Source organism: Saccopteryx bilineata, chromosome 5 (assembly GCF_036850765.1).
Source record: "Saccopteryx bilineata isolate mSacBil1 chromosome 5, mSacBil1_pri_phased_curated, whole genome shotgun sequence".
NCBI classification, from domain to species: Eukaryota; Metazoa; Chordata; class Mammalia; order Chiroptera; family Emballonuridae; genus Saccopteryx; species Saccopteryx bilineata.
The window spans coordinates 85,081,677-85,097,662 of NC_089494.1; the positions used below are offsets into that span (position 1 = coordinate 85,081,677).

Here is a 15,986-nt window from a genome sequence, read left to right on the forward strand (position 1 = left end):
GTGTTACTTTTTGAAAATGGCCACAGTCCCTTCCTCCTCTTGAGGAGCAAGTTCTCCCCAGGGGTCAGCAATGTGTGACTAGAAAGCAGGGATGAACTCACTAAAAATACTGAAAACCTCTTAATAGAGAGGGAGGGTTCTGAGGGGCAGTGCTAACTCCTCTTAACTTTGGGGGAATGAGCTAAAAAACACAAGCCATTAAAAATTCTATTGGCCCTGGCCGGTTGGCTCAGTGGTAGAGCGTCAGCCTGGCGTGCAGAAGTCCCGGGTTCGATTCCCGGCCAGGGCACACAGGAGAAGCACCCATCTACTTCTCCACCCCTCCCCCTCTCCTTCCTCTCTGTCTCTCTCTTCCCCTCCCGCAGCGAGGCTCCATTGGAGCAAAGATGGCCCGGGTGCTGGGGATGGCTCCTTGGCCTCTGCCCCAGGTGCTAGAGTGGCTCTGGTCGCAACAGAGCGACGCCCCAGAGGGGCAGAGCATCGCCCCCTGGTGGGCGTGCCGGGTGGATCCCGGTCAGGTGCATGCGGGAGTCTGACTGTCTCTCCCCGTTTCCAGCTTCAGAAAAATAAATAAAAAAATAAAATAAAAATAAAAAAATCAAAAAATTCTATTAATTACATACCATGAAGAGGTCTTCCCAGATATATCTGCCTTGCTAAGTCAGTCCTGGCAGGCCCACCGCACTATCTGGGAGCTTTGCTATTTGCCATCATTAGCAAAGGAAGGAGAACACAACAAAAATGCAAAAAACCCCTGGGCTGGTACCTGGCTGCCTACCTCAGGGGGAGGTAACCGAAAAGGGGGGGCAGACAGCACCTCTCGTTCCTCCAGAGTTACAAATGTCATGTCATCAACAGCAGGAATGTCATCTGATAAGTCAACACACAGGCATGCAGGAACACGGAAAGACAGCCTTGCCAAACCAGGCCTCGCCACTACCGACTGGGATGCCTCAGGCCCTACTGTCCAACGGGGCCGGATTCCTTCCACTCTTTAGTTCTGCCTATGCTTCCCAGGAAATGCCATGTCCTTCATGGGACTGAGGAGCTAACCTTCCTCTCATCTGCGACTTCAGTGATTGCGAAGGGGGCGAAGGGGACGAAGGGGGGCGGGGCGGGGGAGGCTGTGCAGGGATCTTCTCACAATCTTAGGTGAGAGGCCGGTGACCTTGCCCTGCGGCCTCAGAGACACTCACTAAAGATCATTCCATTTGCAGCCACCCTATTTTTTAAGTCGTTAGCAAGATTAGGAATAAGCCTGAGATCAAAACACAGGCAAAAAAGTTCTCTTCAGAAGGTTGTCCTGAGTTGGGGGGAGGAGGGGCGTGGCCAGAGGAGGAGGGGCTCTGGGGCTGCGACCATGACAGACCGTGTTCAGGCTAAAGGACCTGACTGACTGCGTGGGGGGGTCCGTGGGTGGGTGTTCCCGGGAGAGCCACGGCCGGTGGGAGGGAAATGGAAAAGCAGCACCCAACAGCTTTTCCTTGTTCTGTAGCGCCTCCCGTTTTCCCTCAGAATAAATCCAAAATCCTCCTAGAGCGGAGGCCTTGGATCCACCTATGAAAACTAAACTGCAAGGGAGAAACCCACTTTTTCACAGGAAGAAAGAAATGTGGGGTATGATCCAGGATGTCTGCTTAAAGGACCATAATCTCTTCTATAGGTTCAACTACAGGGCTTGGGCACACCTGGAATAACAGTCAGCCAACACCCAGACTTCCCGCAGACACAAAGTCAAAATGCAATGGCTCAGTGTAAGATGGGGTGGAGAGATGTCAAGGCACAGTGTGACCAACAGGAGCACAAGGCAAATACCAACACACTCAGTGAGGAGCAACCTACAGAAAAGCTTGATTGGCCCATCTTTTGTGGAAGCAGAAAGAACAAAGAAAATACAAAAAAAAAATTAGATACGCAATTGACACACTCTTCGCGTAGCATTTCATGCTTCTTGGACACATTTCACAAGGCAGCACAGGGCCAAAAATTCACTTCCCTTCAGGCCTGCCTTGAAGACTCATTTATTTTGTTATAAAAAGAAAATAATCTGTTTTAGAAGAGGGAAAAAATATGATTTCATTATAGTAGTCCAAAGCATCAACTGTACTAAGTAGTCTTTAAGATAGGAACAATTTTTAAAAATAATCAGCTGGAGCCCACATTCTCCTTGTAAAGTTCCAAAGCACTTTCTGCCACAGAGACACAAAGGGTCCAGACTGCCCAGTGGCCTGGTGTGCACGCACATGGCCCAACTGGGAATCGGGAGCCACATGCTCTGTCACAGAGTTGAGGAAGTAAGCTTTACACTGCAAATGCACATCTCATTCCACTGATATTTCCTCCACAAAATGCAAAGGAAGCTCAACTAAATGAACTTCAGGCATCTCCTCTGGGCTAGAAGCACTAAGCATTAAGAGCCAAGGTGAGGATGAGCCATGAAAAGAAAGTAAAGGCCTTGCAGAACTGCCTGATCTCAAGCTACCAGATACTCATAAGGTCCTTATCATCCTTACGTCTGTAAAACAGAACGCCCTATAATTGTTTAAAGGACACTTACGACACTAACGAGGAGTTGCTTTAGTCCCACATACAGTCCTCTAAATTGATGAAGACACAAAGGGGACAGCTTCCAATTGTACCAACTCTAAAGGTGGCAGTGGGTCATCAGCTGAACAGAGTTCTACACCATTAAATGGAGGGAAGCAACAAGACTGAAAAACTGTTTTAATTAAGTAGGCAAAACAAAACAACACATCAAAACCAGGGGGACAAGACCCATCCAGAAAGGACCTGGGTCTACACCTCGCAGTCGGCTGTCCCTTTCATTCTGCCAGGGTGGTTCTGAGTTCTGTGTTAGAGCTCAGTGAACAAAGGTGGAAGCTAGGTCACACGTTAGGTTGTGCCAGAGAGAAAGGAAAGCAGGACCAGATGAGACACCACAGCAGGCACAGCTACTGGTGAGCGCGCAGGGGGCACGCCTGGTCAGTGAGCCCAGGTACACGTGACAGTTACAGCTTCCACACTCAGGCAGGGGGCACGCCTAGCCAGTGAGCCCAGGTACACGTGACAATTACAGCTTCCACACTCAGGCAGGGGGCACGCCTAGCCAGTGAGCCCAGGTACACGTGACAGTTACAACTTCCACACAGATTCCTGGAGCTTAAGAGGTTTTTGTTTGTTTGTTTACATTCCAAAAGCCAACAGTCCCACGATGACACGCTTTCAATTTTTGTCCTTCAGAAGCAATAAAAGTTCTAGAAGAAAGTGATAGATGAGAAAGACCTTGAAAGGTTAAAATACATCACTGGTTTACTGCAAGCATTACTTTGAACAGGCACCTTGTTTGTTACTTTGACAGTTTTATGGAAGTCGGGGTGGAAGTAAACACCACGGATTTGCTGTGAAATAACTTTGCTATGGGTGGCCTTCCGGTGTCCAAAAGGGCTTCAGTCACCAGGATGAGTGAGCCCCACAGACTGGCCGGTGCAGCTGTGACGGGACACGCGGAGGGATGGAGACTGGAAATCGTTTGCAGCGAAGACTCGTTTAGACTTTGGGCAAAAAGCTATGAGAACCACTGCAGCCTTGGGAATGGAGAGGATTAGAGTGGCAGCTCTTCAGCAGAAATAAGAGGCCTCGCAACCGACTGAAGTGAACGAGGAAGCAGAACCCTGCAAGGTCTCACAGATGGCAAAGCTCAGAGCAAAGCCCAACGTCAGGAAAATACTCCACGGCCAGGAAAATGGCTTGCAGCATTTTAGGGAAGAGTAAACATTCATGTCCGTGAGTCAAAACTAGAACTTAGATTTCAAGGCATTAGCACTTAAACTGTATTTCAAGAACAGATCCAAGAACCAAGGTTCAAATTCTAACACACGCATATGAACCGTGTGCCAACAGGCAGATGTTACCCATGGTTTCTTTAGTCAAGTGGGGAGGGCAGCACCCCTCTCTCCTGTCTTTCTCTCGCCCACACCCACCCTGCTTTATTTCTGGTGAGGTAAGGATGCTTCAGTCTGTCCTGGTTAGCAGGAAGACAATATGCGTTATTTGGAAGCATTTCAAAGCATGGAGATCCTGCTGCTGGCAACATTTCCTCTTGAAGCTTCATTGTGCTCCAGTGAATTCTGATGTCCTCAAATGCTCAGAAGAATGCCTGGAAGCCTACATCTGGCAACTACAGAAAAAGGCACTTTCCCCTTTTCTAGGTGACATCACAAATACCTTCAAGATGAAAAGAGCCACGAGCTCCAGAAGCATTGTGTCAGAGCTTCGACTCCCACAGACGCCCAGTATTTGCTGGACCCCTGAAAACGCACAGATCTAAGAAGGTAACTTGTCTCTCTTCCCTTCTCCAGAGGTGCTAAGACAGTGTGAGAGCAGAATGAACTGCTAGGGAGAGAGTGACGAATCTATTCAGAGAAAAATGCCTCCTCTGCATGACAGTTTCCCCTCTACATTAGAAGTTTTTTTATTGTATTCCCAGCTGGTATCTCTTGCAGGTTTAAAAATATATATATTATTGACTTGAGAAAGAGAGAAAGACAGAGAGAAACATCAGTTTGCTGTTCCACTTATCTGTGCATTCATGGGTTGATTCCTGCATGTGCCCTGACGAGGGACCAACCTGCAATCTTGGCTATGGGCACAACGCTCTAACCAACTGAGCTACCCGGTCAGGGCAGGCATGCTCTTATGTTAAGAGAGATAGATATATGTAATTGCAAGATACATGGACTTTGTAAGAACGTCTTTAAGCCTCTGGAAGAAAAACAAATGAGTATTTCTTATACAGTACCTGGGTCTTAATTCTGTGCTCTTACCTGCTAATCCTGAGTTGAAAACCACTGTGGGTGAAGATGTCCCAGGCAGCGGGGGTGCAGAAGGAGGAAGGGGTGGTGGTAAAGGAGGAGCTGGCGCAGTCTCAGCTGTAGGACCCGGTAGGGGTGGAGGTGGGGGAGGGGGCGGAGGAGGCGGGGGAGGGGGCGGGGGTGGGGGAGGGGGCGGCATAGGTGGTGTGACCGGACCATTTTGCACTAGCAAAAGAAAAGAAAATAGACTTTCAAAACAGGAAAATGGCTTTTCCTGCAAAATGTCATGTGCACACAAAGTACCAGGAAACAAATAATACTGCAAAGGACGAAGGATTTTTTCAAAGACTAAAATTTCCTCATTGACAAATGGGTAATACTGTATCCCGCAACATAGGTGAAATGAAGATTTATAACCTCAGTCTCAAAATGTAAGAAGTTCTTAAAATTAACACGTAAAAGAACATGTCAACAAAAGCAGACAGAGGACACGGATGAGCAATAGGTACAAAGAAAAAGAAATGCAAACATCACGATGCCACCTGAGCTGTCCTGCCAAGACGTCTCACCTGCTTCGGGCACATCTGACAGCAGAGGTAGTGGTGGGGGCGGCGGGGGCAAGGGCCCAGAGGAGGCCGCCCCCGGTCCTGGCCCCGCGGAGTTCCCCACTGCCGCCTCCGACCCGGAGGACAAAGCGCCGGAAACCACAACCGGCAGTATGGCGATGTCCCCATCCCCTTTCTTCTGAATCTTAATGGTCCCTTGTTTCTCCAGCTCATGAATCTTTCTTTCCAGGGTCGACTGTCTTTGAATGGCTTCTTCTTTTTCTTTGACCATTTTCCTTAATGTGTGAACCTGGGTGTTTGCATCTTTGTAGATTTCCTGTAAAAGAGCCCAAGGTCAAGAGTTTGTCTTTACGTGACATGCATGCCTCTTACCATCAGGTTGGCAAACTGAGGATAAAGAAAATAACCAAAGAAAAGAAAAAGGATACTCATATGTAGGAATTCTGTGGCACTCAGCCAGAAACTATAAAGCCCCACTCATCATTTGTTCACTGGTAATGCATGCAATATGAACTAGGAATTCTTATTGTTAACATGGTTCCTCCCGCTAATAAATGCAGCTAGTTCAATTTTCCCTACAGGTGGAGAAAACAGGGCAGAGATGACCCAGAAAGAACTTTCTGGCGGACTTTGAGATATCCTGAGGGTATTCTGGGGGTGTAGCATGTTTTCCTTTCACTGATTTTAAAATTCATTTTAACTCCTAGATACATATCAGCTAACAATAGACAAAGGGGCCCTAAATCAGACTTGGATACAAGTCAGAGTGGGATTAAAAAATCTGCTGTGCGTGGAATAATGTACTGATGAGTAAGCAGGGGCTGACTGCTCTTGAATGGATCTCTCCGGCCTTCACAATGCCCCCTTGACCAAGCGCAGGACAGCAACTGGTGTAACATTTTCCCTCTGGTAATGAAGTTAACAAAACAGCCTAATGCTGCCTTCCATTAATTACTTAGTTCTATCTACGTTTTCAGCAGAAAACAAAGAAGTTAACAATTTTCAATTCATAGGCTGTCCCATGAAGGGTTTTATGGAACTTACTTGCTGGGCCTTGTACATGGGATCTCTCACCACAAACCTCCAGCAGGCAGGGAAACATTCTTCACACCCTGTCTATTATTAATAATCTGAGAGTCTGAACTTGAATTGAGTCCATATGCTACAACTTTGTCTCGATGGCGTGCCAGAAATTTCCTAGAGTTAACTGTAGGACATGTCAGAATATCAAGCAACACACAGAGACATGATAACCATCACGGAAAATGTGCTATTTCATTAACAGTGGTGCAAAGGCAAGCCATTTGCCTGAAAGCCCTCCAGGCATTTTCGTGGTTTTAAGTTCTGTTCAATTCTAAACACACAGTTTGGACTCCATAAATACCTGACACTAGGGTAAAACAGTGTGAACGCCAAATAAAATAGCTGTGATTATCTGATAAAAAAATAGATTGGTTTTGCTTTGCCTTTTTCCTTTTCTTTTTTTTTTGTGAATGCCAATTAAGATCTCACCTTTGTTGTGATTTTATCATTTCCAGGGCAACCACCAAATCTGGTCTCAAGCAGAAGCAAACGCAAAGTAACAAATCAAAGTTCTATTAAAAATAAGTAAGTGGCATGAATTAAATCCATGCTGCGTTTTTATTTCCAACGAAATGGGTGATCCACACAATCAACTCCGACCCGTCCAGATGGGAAAACATTGTAGCTCCCAAAACCAGGGCTCAGGACATACTGAGCCCTGAGCATTTCATTGCACCCATGTGCATAAAAACCATAACTACATGTATTTTTCTTTGGGGTATCACCTCTGAAAGAGTTTCAGTAAATACAGTGCATCTGTGCCTTCCTCTGGCGTGAACACTCCCCTAGGTTAAGGCCAGCACACACTGCCCGCGGCCCGTCTGGGCTGCTGTCATCGTCACACTCACTCGGACAACGTCCAGCTCCTTGTTCCTCTGCATGAGCTGCTTCTCCAGTTCCACGATCTTGGACATGGCTTCATTCTCTGTGTCCTGCAGTTTTTCAGACAACTGTAAAGTTTTGAATGGGAAGCTGTGTCACAACAGAGGATCATTCGGATCAAGTCCCCAGTTCCCAGAAAGTGTCACTCCAAGCCTGGAAGGGGCCCACCAGAGTCCTACATGTATTCCCTAAGTCATTTCCTGGAAATGTTAATATTTATAATATGTTTGGAATACATATTTCTTTCTAATGAGAATTAATTTATACGTGACCCTTAATAAAACCCATATGTCGGCTCGTCAGTGTTGGCACATGGCTGTGTGTCCCGCTCCGTTTCTGCAGGGCCGGAGAGCACTGGGTGACGGAGGGGGAAGTCCACTGCGCTGACCCTGAGAAGAACCTTTAGGCAAAAGTTTTTAAAAACTGTTGATTCAAAAAACTTAACTCTCTTCTTACAGGTAGTCAGTTGGAAAAATACCGCTCAAATACTAGAAGTCACTTTGGAGAGGAAGTTCAAATGCACAGGTGGCCCGGTACAAAGCGGGTTATCTGAATATGGCCATGCAATGCTGGCTGAGGCTCAGGAGGAAGGCAGGGGGAGCCGGTGGTAGACAGCTACGATTTGGATAAGGCTCTAGAAGGGAACAGTTTCTGGTTTCTTGCATTCCACTGAAAATGATCACAACTAAAAAGAATCAGGAGGCAGGGTGAGGAGACGAGCAGAGGTTTTCACTGATCAGCTTCAGAATATAATACAAATCTTTGAGGGGAAGAAACAGGGGGCCTGTACATGGTCTTCCTGAACAGGTGTCGGCCAGGTGTAGCCCTCACTGTAGTTCGGCAGCTTGGCTTCCCCACAAGCCCCACAGATGCCCATTTGCAGAGTGATGGGAGAAGGTAAAGGACATTAAACACATGTAACATTAGTAACTAGGAAAATGTGGAGGAAAAATAAATGTTCAAAGGGAAAAATAATATTCCTCCAAGAGGAGACAATTTGTTTCACAACCAAGGACACTATCGAGATCCTTCAGAAGAATCTGGTCCTCACAATGCTTGAGTGTTTAAGCGGCACCATTTTTTTTTGTTCATTCTTGTAATATTACAATATTATTGGAATGGATGAACAAATGAATAATCTCTAAATGCCTTTAGACTCGTATTAAACTGGGTCTATGGCAAGAAAAACCCCTCAAAGGAAAACTAGTCCCTGCCCTGATACAGAGCTAACATTATACTGACAGGACACTCTACTTAAAAGAGGAGGACATGTGGGAGAGCTCGCTGATTTCCTTGACTATGCTTAATGTTGAAATGAGTCTATTTAGAACATAAACAGACATAAGGCAGGAATGTAAAGACCTGACCCTGTCTATGGGCTTGTATGGACACACTTGGTAGAAGACCCACATTCAGAAGAAGATATTCACCTTGGGCAAAATTCACACATTTGAGTTGACCTTCCGTCTAGGTAATGCCAATCATCTAACTCTCCTGTGCTGAAAACAAACATAGCCAGGGAAGCCAGACTTGGCAGAAACTGAGCAGGTGAGCTGAGACAAGGCAACGAATTCCACACCTGCCTGGGTTAAAAGAACCCAGAACGACTTCTGATAGCTCTCTATCCCAAGTTGCAGCTCATTCCTATACTCCAAATCCTTTCATTTCATGCTACAAAAGCCGACATTTACCCTGCTCTGCACCCAGGTGAAACATAGGCATATTTTCCTTTCCTGAGGAGCACTTACATGAGAGATGTTTTCTTCCAGCTCTTCCACCCTCTCCAAAGCGGCATTCTTGGTCTCAGCATCTTCCAGCAGAGCTCCCACATCAAACACGTTGTCCAGGTAAGCCTGAATTTGCACCTGCAGCTTGTCACTCTCCGTGTGTTTCAGCTTCTAATGGTTAAAATGCAAGAGAAGGTGGTATTAATATATCTGTGAAAACAGAACATTATTACCTGACAGCCTACATATTTTTGTTTGTTCCAAATAGTCTAGTCTTTTCCAAGAGATGGTATGATAGATACATCCTCCTCCTCAAGGGAATTATGGAGAAACCATTTAAGGTTAACATTAACAGTAACCAAATGACTTTCTGGTGAATATTCTCTCCCAAGTATACACACATTTCCTCCTTAATCCTTTCTGTAGGTATATTCCCCATGTGGATATATCCCAACCTAAAATAAAACAGGTTGATACAGGTGAAATCAGGAAAATAGAAAAATTAAAAGCAGCTCTGAAAGTGAACAACAGTCACAGGCAACATAAAACTTGAGGGGTATCTGTAGAAGAGACTGTAGTGCGCAGTAACTCGTCCTGTGTTGTGATGACAGCTCTATTTGTGGGGAGGGTTAGGTGGGAGGTGTGGGAGGCACTGGTAGAGTAGATTAGCCTTGGGGCTCATTCTAGCACAAATTACTAGAACCTACCCTCCACTAATCACTTCCCTAAGACACTGTCCCAACTTGCTTCCCTAAGCTTAGGGTTGCCCCAAGCAAAAATCAGGATGCTTTCTCCCATTCTCTGCATTCCAGGACCCACATTCCAAAGGAAGAGAACCTGAAGGTGAAATCAGAGGTCAAGTAAATCAGTGAATCTTCCTTAGAAGTAACACACATTAAGTCACAGCTTTCTCTGAGGAGCAGAGGAGGAGCTAGAATAATATCTGGCACATGGATGATGCCAATAAACATGCACTAAACTAATCAATGGCTACTTAACAAGGTTGGTTTTATAAACTAATGAAGCACTTATATGTTTAATATACACTTATAGTTTTATTCTTCTAACCACTTCTATTTATCAGGATTCAGAACCAACAGACCAGGAGGTAAACCAAAGAGAGAGTTTTGAAAAAGTCTTAAAATTTTAAGAGGAATTCTACTCTACATAAATTCTCAGGAAAACAGACTTTTTCCTAGGTCTAATCTGGCACTTTACAACTGAGCTTGTTCTGAAGAGACTATGTTCCATTTTAGCTTGGGAGACAGGGCTGAAAAAGATTTCTGAATGAGGGAAAAGTCTAGAAGAGAAGATAGAGAAGTTTAACCAGATTTTTCACAAGAGGCACAATGAATAACAGGTGCTAAGACGCTACTACCCATTATTGTAACCTGGAGCCCACAGTGAGTTCTGCCAGCCATCACAGACTGAAACTAGAACAGTATCAGGGAGCTATCCACTCAAATTCTGTTCACATACTACTGCTCTCAAAGCACGTGGGGAAAGAGGATAAACACCTTTGAGCTCAAAGCAGAAAAATACCTTTCAATACAATATCGTGTCAAAATAGCAGTAAGTCTTTAAATAGGGAAACAATTCCAACAACTCTTTAATGGAAATCTATCATACCACTCCCTGAGTAGTCTCAGAGACAACATTAGTCCAGTCTATTTAAAAGCAGCCTAGCTGTTCTGATAAGCAAGGCCGTAAGCTCCAGAGGACCAATTCTGTGATTCCACCTTGCAAGAAACTGAGAGTACAGACATGAAATTCCCCAGCTTCCCCCCTAAGGAAGATGGGCAGCTGAACTCAAGATGTCTAAGGGAAGTACTAACTTCTTCATAACTAGAAACAGCCTTGAAATTGAGGAACAATTCTTGCCCTATCACTAGGGATCTTCCAAGTTCCAGTGGACCATTCTTATACAGAATGGAGAAACATAACTGCCAAAGAGTCAAAGGAAAAGGGCACACCCTGTGCTCACAGAGCTGCTCCAGTCCATTGACCCTGTTCACATCAACTTTGTCTCTAAGCTAGAGAAGCTCAGGGAACTGGCAGAGCACTTCTGCAAGGGAGCGGGAGAAAGAGAAACTTTCTTGTCCCAAGAACTAAAAGTAGAACTTCCAAAGCCACAAACATTGTAAGCAGAATTTAACAACTGCACAAGGAAGTCTCTACTGCTCATTTCCTCATTATTTTTTTATGCTCTAAACCATTATTCACCCCTGTACAGCTGTCTGAGTTTGACTCTCCCTGCCCAATCAGGTTCCCCAGGGTAGCCAAGCATGTGAATTGCCCAATAGCCCGGATGAAGGATGCAATGAGACAAACCAGACAGAGCTCAAAGCAGAAGAAAGCTGCAGCAAGGCTACAGGAGGTTATCTGACTCCGGGAATAACAGACCGCTGGCAGAAGACAGCCTGGGCTCCCAGGAGGTCTGCAAGAGTCGTTTCTCTGGCCGACGGCATCTCTCAGATTGGCTCCTTTAAACTAGCAGTACAGGAAGTTGAAGGCATAGCGCTTTATGTGTTCTTTAGTCACTATGGAAGTGTATCTCTGACGGTAGGCAATAAATCAGGTCTTATATTGGAGCCAAAGCTTTCAATTATACTTACGTCCAAGTATTCATCCAGGCCTAACTTGGTAAATTCGTATTGGAGGTGAACTCTGAAATTCATATCTTCTACTGAATGGACTACAATATTAATAAACTGCATTGAGGCCACCTGAAATGAAATCACCAACAGGTTAGATGGCTTCCAAACTTGTTTTCTTGGTTTAGTCATACCATATGCTTTCAACTGCACAAATCTAAGCTCACTTACCAATTTCCTTTCCTTCATTTCATTGGGTCTTTAAAAATACTTTATATATATTTAAAATTCAAAAGTCATACAGATACCATTAAATAGATACCTCTTCACATCTACTACAATGGCTATAATCAAAAAGAAAGACAATAACAAGTGTTGACAAGGATAAGTTAAAACCCTCATCCACTGCTGGTGGGGAATGTAAACCAGTGTAGCCGCTGTGAAGTTTGAAGAAAGTTCCTCAAAATGTTAAATACAGACTTACCATACAACCCAGCAATCTCATTCTTAGGAATATATACCCAAGAGAAATGAAAATATACCTCCATGTAAAAACTTGTACACAAATGTTCATAGTACCATTAATCACAATAACCAAAATGTTAAAAAAAAACAAACCCACCTCAATGTGCATCAACTGATGCATTAAAAAAATGTGATATATTCATATGATGGAATACTATGCCAAAATAAAAAGAAATGAAGGACTGATATGTGCTACAATATGGATGAACTCGAATACACTGTCAGTGAAAAAAGTCACAAAACATACATATAATTCCATTCATATGAGATATCCACAATTGGCCAGTCCACAGAAACGGCACGTAGGCTGGCAGCCACCGAGCCCCGGGCATGGGGAACGGGGTGACTACCAACGGGGATGAGGACTCTTCTGCAGGCAACAAGAGTTTCTAAATTAGACTGCGATTATGACTGCCCAGCCCTACAAATACACCAAAAATCTGCTGTGTACAGTGTAGATGGGTAAATTGGATAGCATGTTAATTATGCCTTAGTAAAGCCATTTTTAAATTGTCTTACCAATATACAGAAAAAAACTATGTAAGTTATTACAGATATATTATAGAAAATATGAAACTTATTACAAAAAAAAAAACACAAAAAAAATTAAACTCTCCTATAACCACAAGTGATTTGATTATAATCACTTCTAAAAACCTCACCATGGGCCCCACCGTACCGACAGGATTATTACAGGGGCTCTGACCTGCCTTCCCATTGTAAACAATCAACCAGTTTCCATTCCACAGAAGCCTTGGACTGATCGCTTTCTACCCACAACTGCATCAGCGGCCCTGACACTGGCCACAGAGAAAACCAGTCCCCAGTTTGGTGAAAACAGCACAGGGTTCAGCAAGGTCTATTTTGCTTTTAATAGTGACAGTTTATTTCTGGTGAAAACATCTCACTAATGCTTCCCCTTTAATTAAACAGAGCCTCCTGCAAGGAGGTAAAATAATTGTGGGACCCTGATTCACGTTAACTCAGAAAACCACCTCACTCTTCCTCTCGCCCCTAAGCTGCATTCCCTTTATTTCTTAAAATTATTTTTAGAAATAATTCTTTTTTAAATACTTTAAAAAAAAAAAGTGTTAGAGGCCCTGGCCGGTTGGCTCAGTGGTAGAGTGTCGGCCTGGTGTGCAGGAGTCCCAGGTTCGATTCCCGGCCAGGGCACACAGGAGAAGCACCCATCTGCTTCTCCACCCCTCCCCCTCTCCTTCCTCTCTGTCTCTCTCTTCCCCTCCCGCAGCCAGGGCTCCAATGGAGCAAAGTTGGCCCGGGCGCTGGGGATGGCTCTATGGCCTCTGCCTCAGGCGTTAGAATGGCTCTGGTCGCAACAGAGCAACTCCCCAGATGGGCAAAGCGTCGCCCCCTGGTGGGCATGCCGGGCGGATCCCAGTCGGGTGCATGTGGGAGTCTGTCTGACTGCCTCCCCGTTTCCAACTTCAGAAAAATACAAAAAAAACACCCCAAAAAACCCTAAAAGAAAGTGTTAGATTCTTCTTTGAGTATGTTATTCAATGGATGATGCATAAACTCTCTAGGTGACAAAGAGATGCTATGGCAAGTCACTAAAAAGTTACTTCAGGTGCTATGTGGTTAAATGAGCTAAAAGAGATCTGGTCAGTTTTTTGTTTTCTTTTGTCCACAAAAAAACCAAAACATAAAAACGTTGTGTGCTACGTTAAAATAATTTATATTATATTTTATAAGGAGTAAGTTGTTTGGAAGGTTATGTACCTTAATTGCACCTTATGAAAAGCCTCATTTTCTGGAGGTAAAATATGGTTTGGAATTTGGAACCTTTCCAGTCCTTTTCTGAAAGCAGGTCATAATGATCCGTTGAGTTTTACGATACGCCTGCAAAGCAGCGATTGGTAGGTGACACAGGACCCGAGCACAGAGCACCCGTGTGCCAGAGCCTCTAAGTAAGGTTCCTCAGTGCACATACATACGAATACATGTCCTCATAGGAAACACGTTCTCATCTGTAAACAGGGCAGGTGTTTTAAAGGGCTTATCATCATAATTTTAGCAGAAACTCAAATGGCCGAGAGATCCTAATGTATAATACGTTAGTGAGGTGGGCCACGTGTGACACAACAGGGAACGGTGTGGACTGTGACCAACTGAAAAGTATATATTCACACTAAAGGAATAGGGGCTACTTGGCTCCAGCAGCTGATATTTTGCAAGAGGGGCCTGTTGTTATCACAAATGTTTAGCTTAAAAATCAGAAATCTGTATTTTTATGCACAATTTTCAAATTCTTCTATGGAAGGACATCACTGGCAGACTAATTCACTAACCTATAGATTGGCTTCAGCCAGGAGCCTTCAATTTGCAACAAGAGCTTAAAGGAACAAATAAGTTGCACCAGTGCAAACAGCTGTAAACACTCCAAAAAAAAAAAAAAATCCAGGCAACAAGAGATAAAAAGTCAATGTAGGGTCCTGGCCAGTTGGGTCAGTGGTAGAGCATCAGCCCAGCACTGAGGATGTCCCAGGTTCGATTCCCCGTCAGGGCACACAGGAGAAATTTGCTTCTCCACCCCAGCCCTCTCCCCTTTCTTCTCCCACAGCCATGGCGGGATTGGTTTGAGCTCATCAGCCCAGCACCGAGGATAGCTCCATGGAGCCTCCACCTCTGGTGCTAAACACAGCTCAGGTGCGAGCAGGGTCCCAGAAAGGCAGAGTATCATCCCCAGATTAGGGTTGCCGGGTGGATCCCAGTCGGGCGCATTTGAGAGTCTCTCTCTCTACTCCTCCTCTCACTTACAAAAGAAGAGAGAAAAAAAAAGTTAATGTAAAGCATTCCTTGCTTCACATTCATTTTTTTACCTTTTTAAAAAGCATGCACACATATGCTTTTATAGAACAGAAAATCTTCTCTAGAAAAGATTTCATCTTTCTCACTGAGTTTGGAAGGGGCTGGGGGCCACAATGCATATTAAATTTGAGAACCTAGAAAATTTTTTTACATAAAAGCATTAGAAATCTGCAAAGCCATGTTTCATATTTGATAGTCATGAAAACAATTCCCATGCAAACCCTGCCTGGCATCCTAAGCATGGGTTTTAGAAGACTCAACAGTGTCAGAGCTGACTGAGACGTGTGCTCCAGGCTGGGCGCAAGCGGGGAGAGTAAGCCCAGGTGAGGATCCCCGAGTTCAGAAGCTCCCTACGTCTCCTAGTTCAGGCCAAAGAAAACTGGCCAACCCGGGTGCTCTCAAGAGTAATCTGCCTGAGGAAACTCTCCCTAGTAGATTTCATCTTCAGTCCATGGAGTACATGAATCCACGGAGCGCTCAAACTCCCTTTGCTGTTCGTTGCGGAAGATGACAGTCCTGCTGAAGGCCATGCTGCGGCCTACAGGTCACACTGTCGGGGTCTGTGGTCTAGGTGCGCGCCCTCACAGAGGTGCGCGCCCTCACAGAGGTGCGCGCCCTCACAGAGGTGCGCGCCCTCACAGAGGTGCGCGCCCTCACAGAGGTGCGCGCCCTCACAGAGGTGCGCGCCCTCACAGAGGTGCGCGCCCTCACAGAGGTGCGCGCCCTCACAGAGGTGCGCGCCCTCACAGAGGTGCGCGCCCTCACAGAGGTGCGCGCCCTCACAGAGGTGCGCGCCCTCACAGAGGTGCGCGCGCAGGAAAGAGGTCGGGGCGTGGGGGGTCAGTGCTGTATTTTAATTTAGGAGATATGTACAGTCCATTCCACAAACCAAAACACTTCAGTCTTTGCGAATGTTGTCTGGAGAAGGCACTGGGTAGGCAAACTGGTCAAGATTCTTGCTCTCTGCCT

The 15,986-nt window shown here is 45.2% G+C and overlaps 1 protein-coding gene across 4 annotated transcripts in view; it reads right to left on the minus strand.

Moving 5' to 3' along the window:
- FMNL2 (formin like 2) overlaps positions 1 to 15,986 on the minus strand; it is a 347,713-nt gene that overhangs the window by 22,048 nt on the left and 309,679 nt on the right. For all 4 annotated transcript variants that reach the window (XM_066279848.1, XM_066279851.1, XM_066279849.1 and 1 more), the window contains exons 11-15: positions 11,685 to 11,795; positions 9,091 to 9,240; positions 7,309 to 7,410; positions 5,381 to 5,693; positions 4,824 to 5,036 (exon numbers count right to left, since the gene is read on the minus strand). In XM_066279848.1, coding sequence (XP_066135945.1) covers positions 4,824 to 5,036; positions 5,381 to 5,693; positions 7,309 to 7,410; positions 9,091 to 9,240; positions 11,685 to 11,795 — 889 coding nt within the window. The remainder of the gene's footprint in view (positions 1 to 4,823; positions 5,037 to 5,380; positions 5,694 to 7,308; positions 7,411 to 9,090; positions 9,241 to 11,684; positions 11,796 to 15,986) is intronic.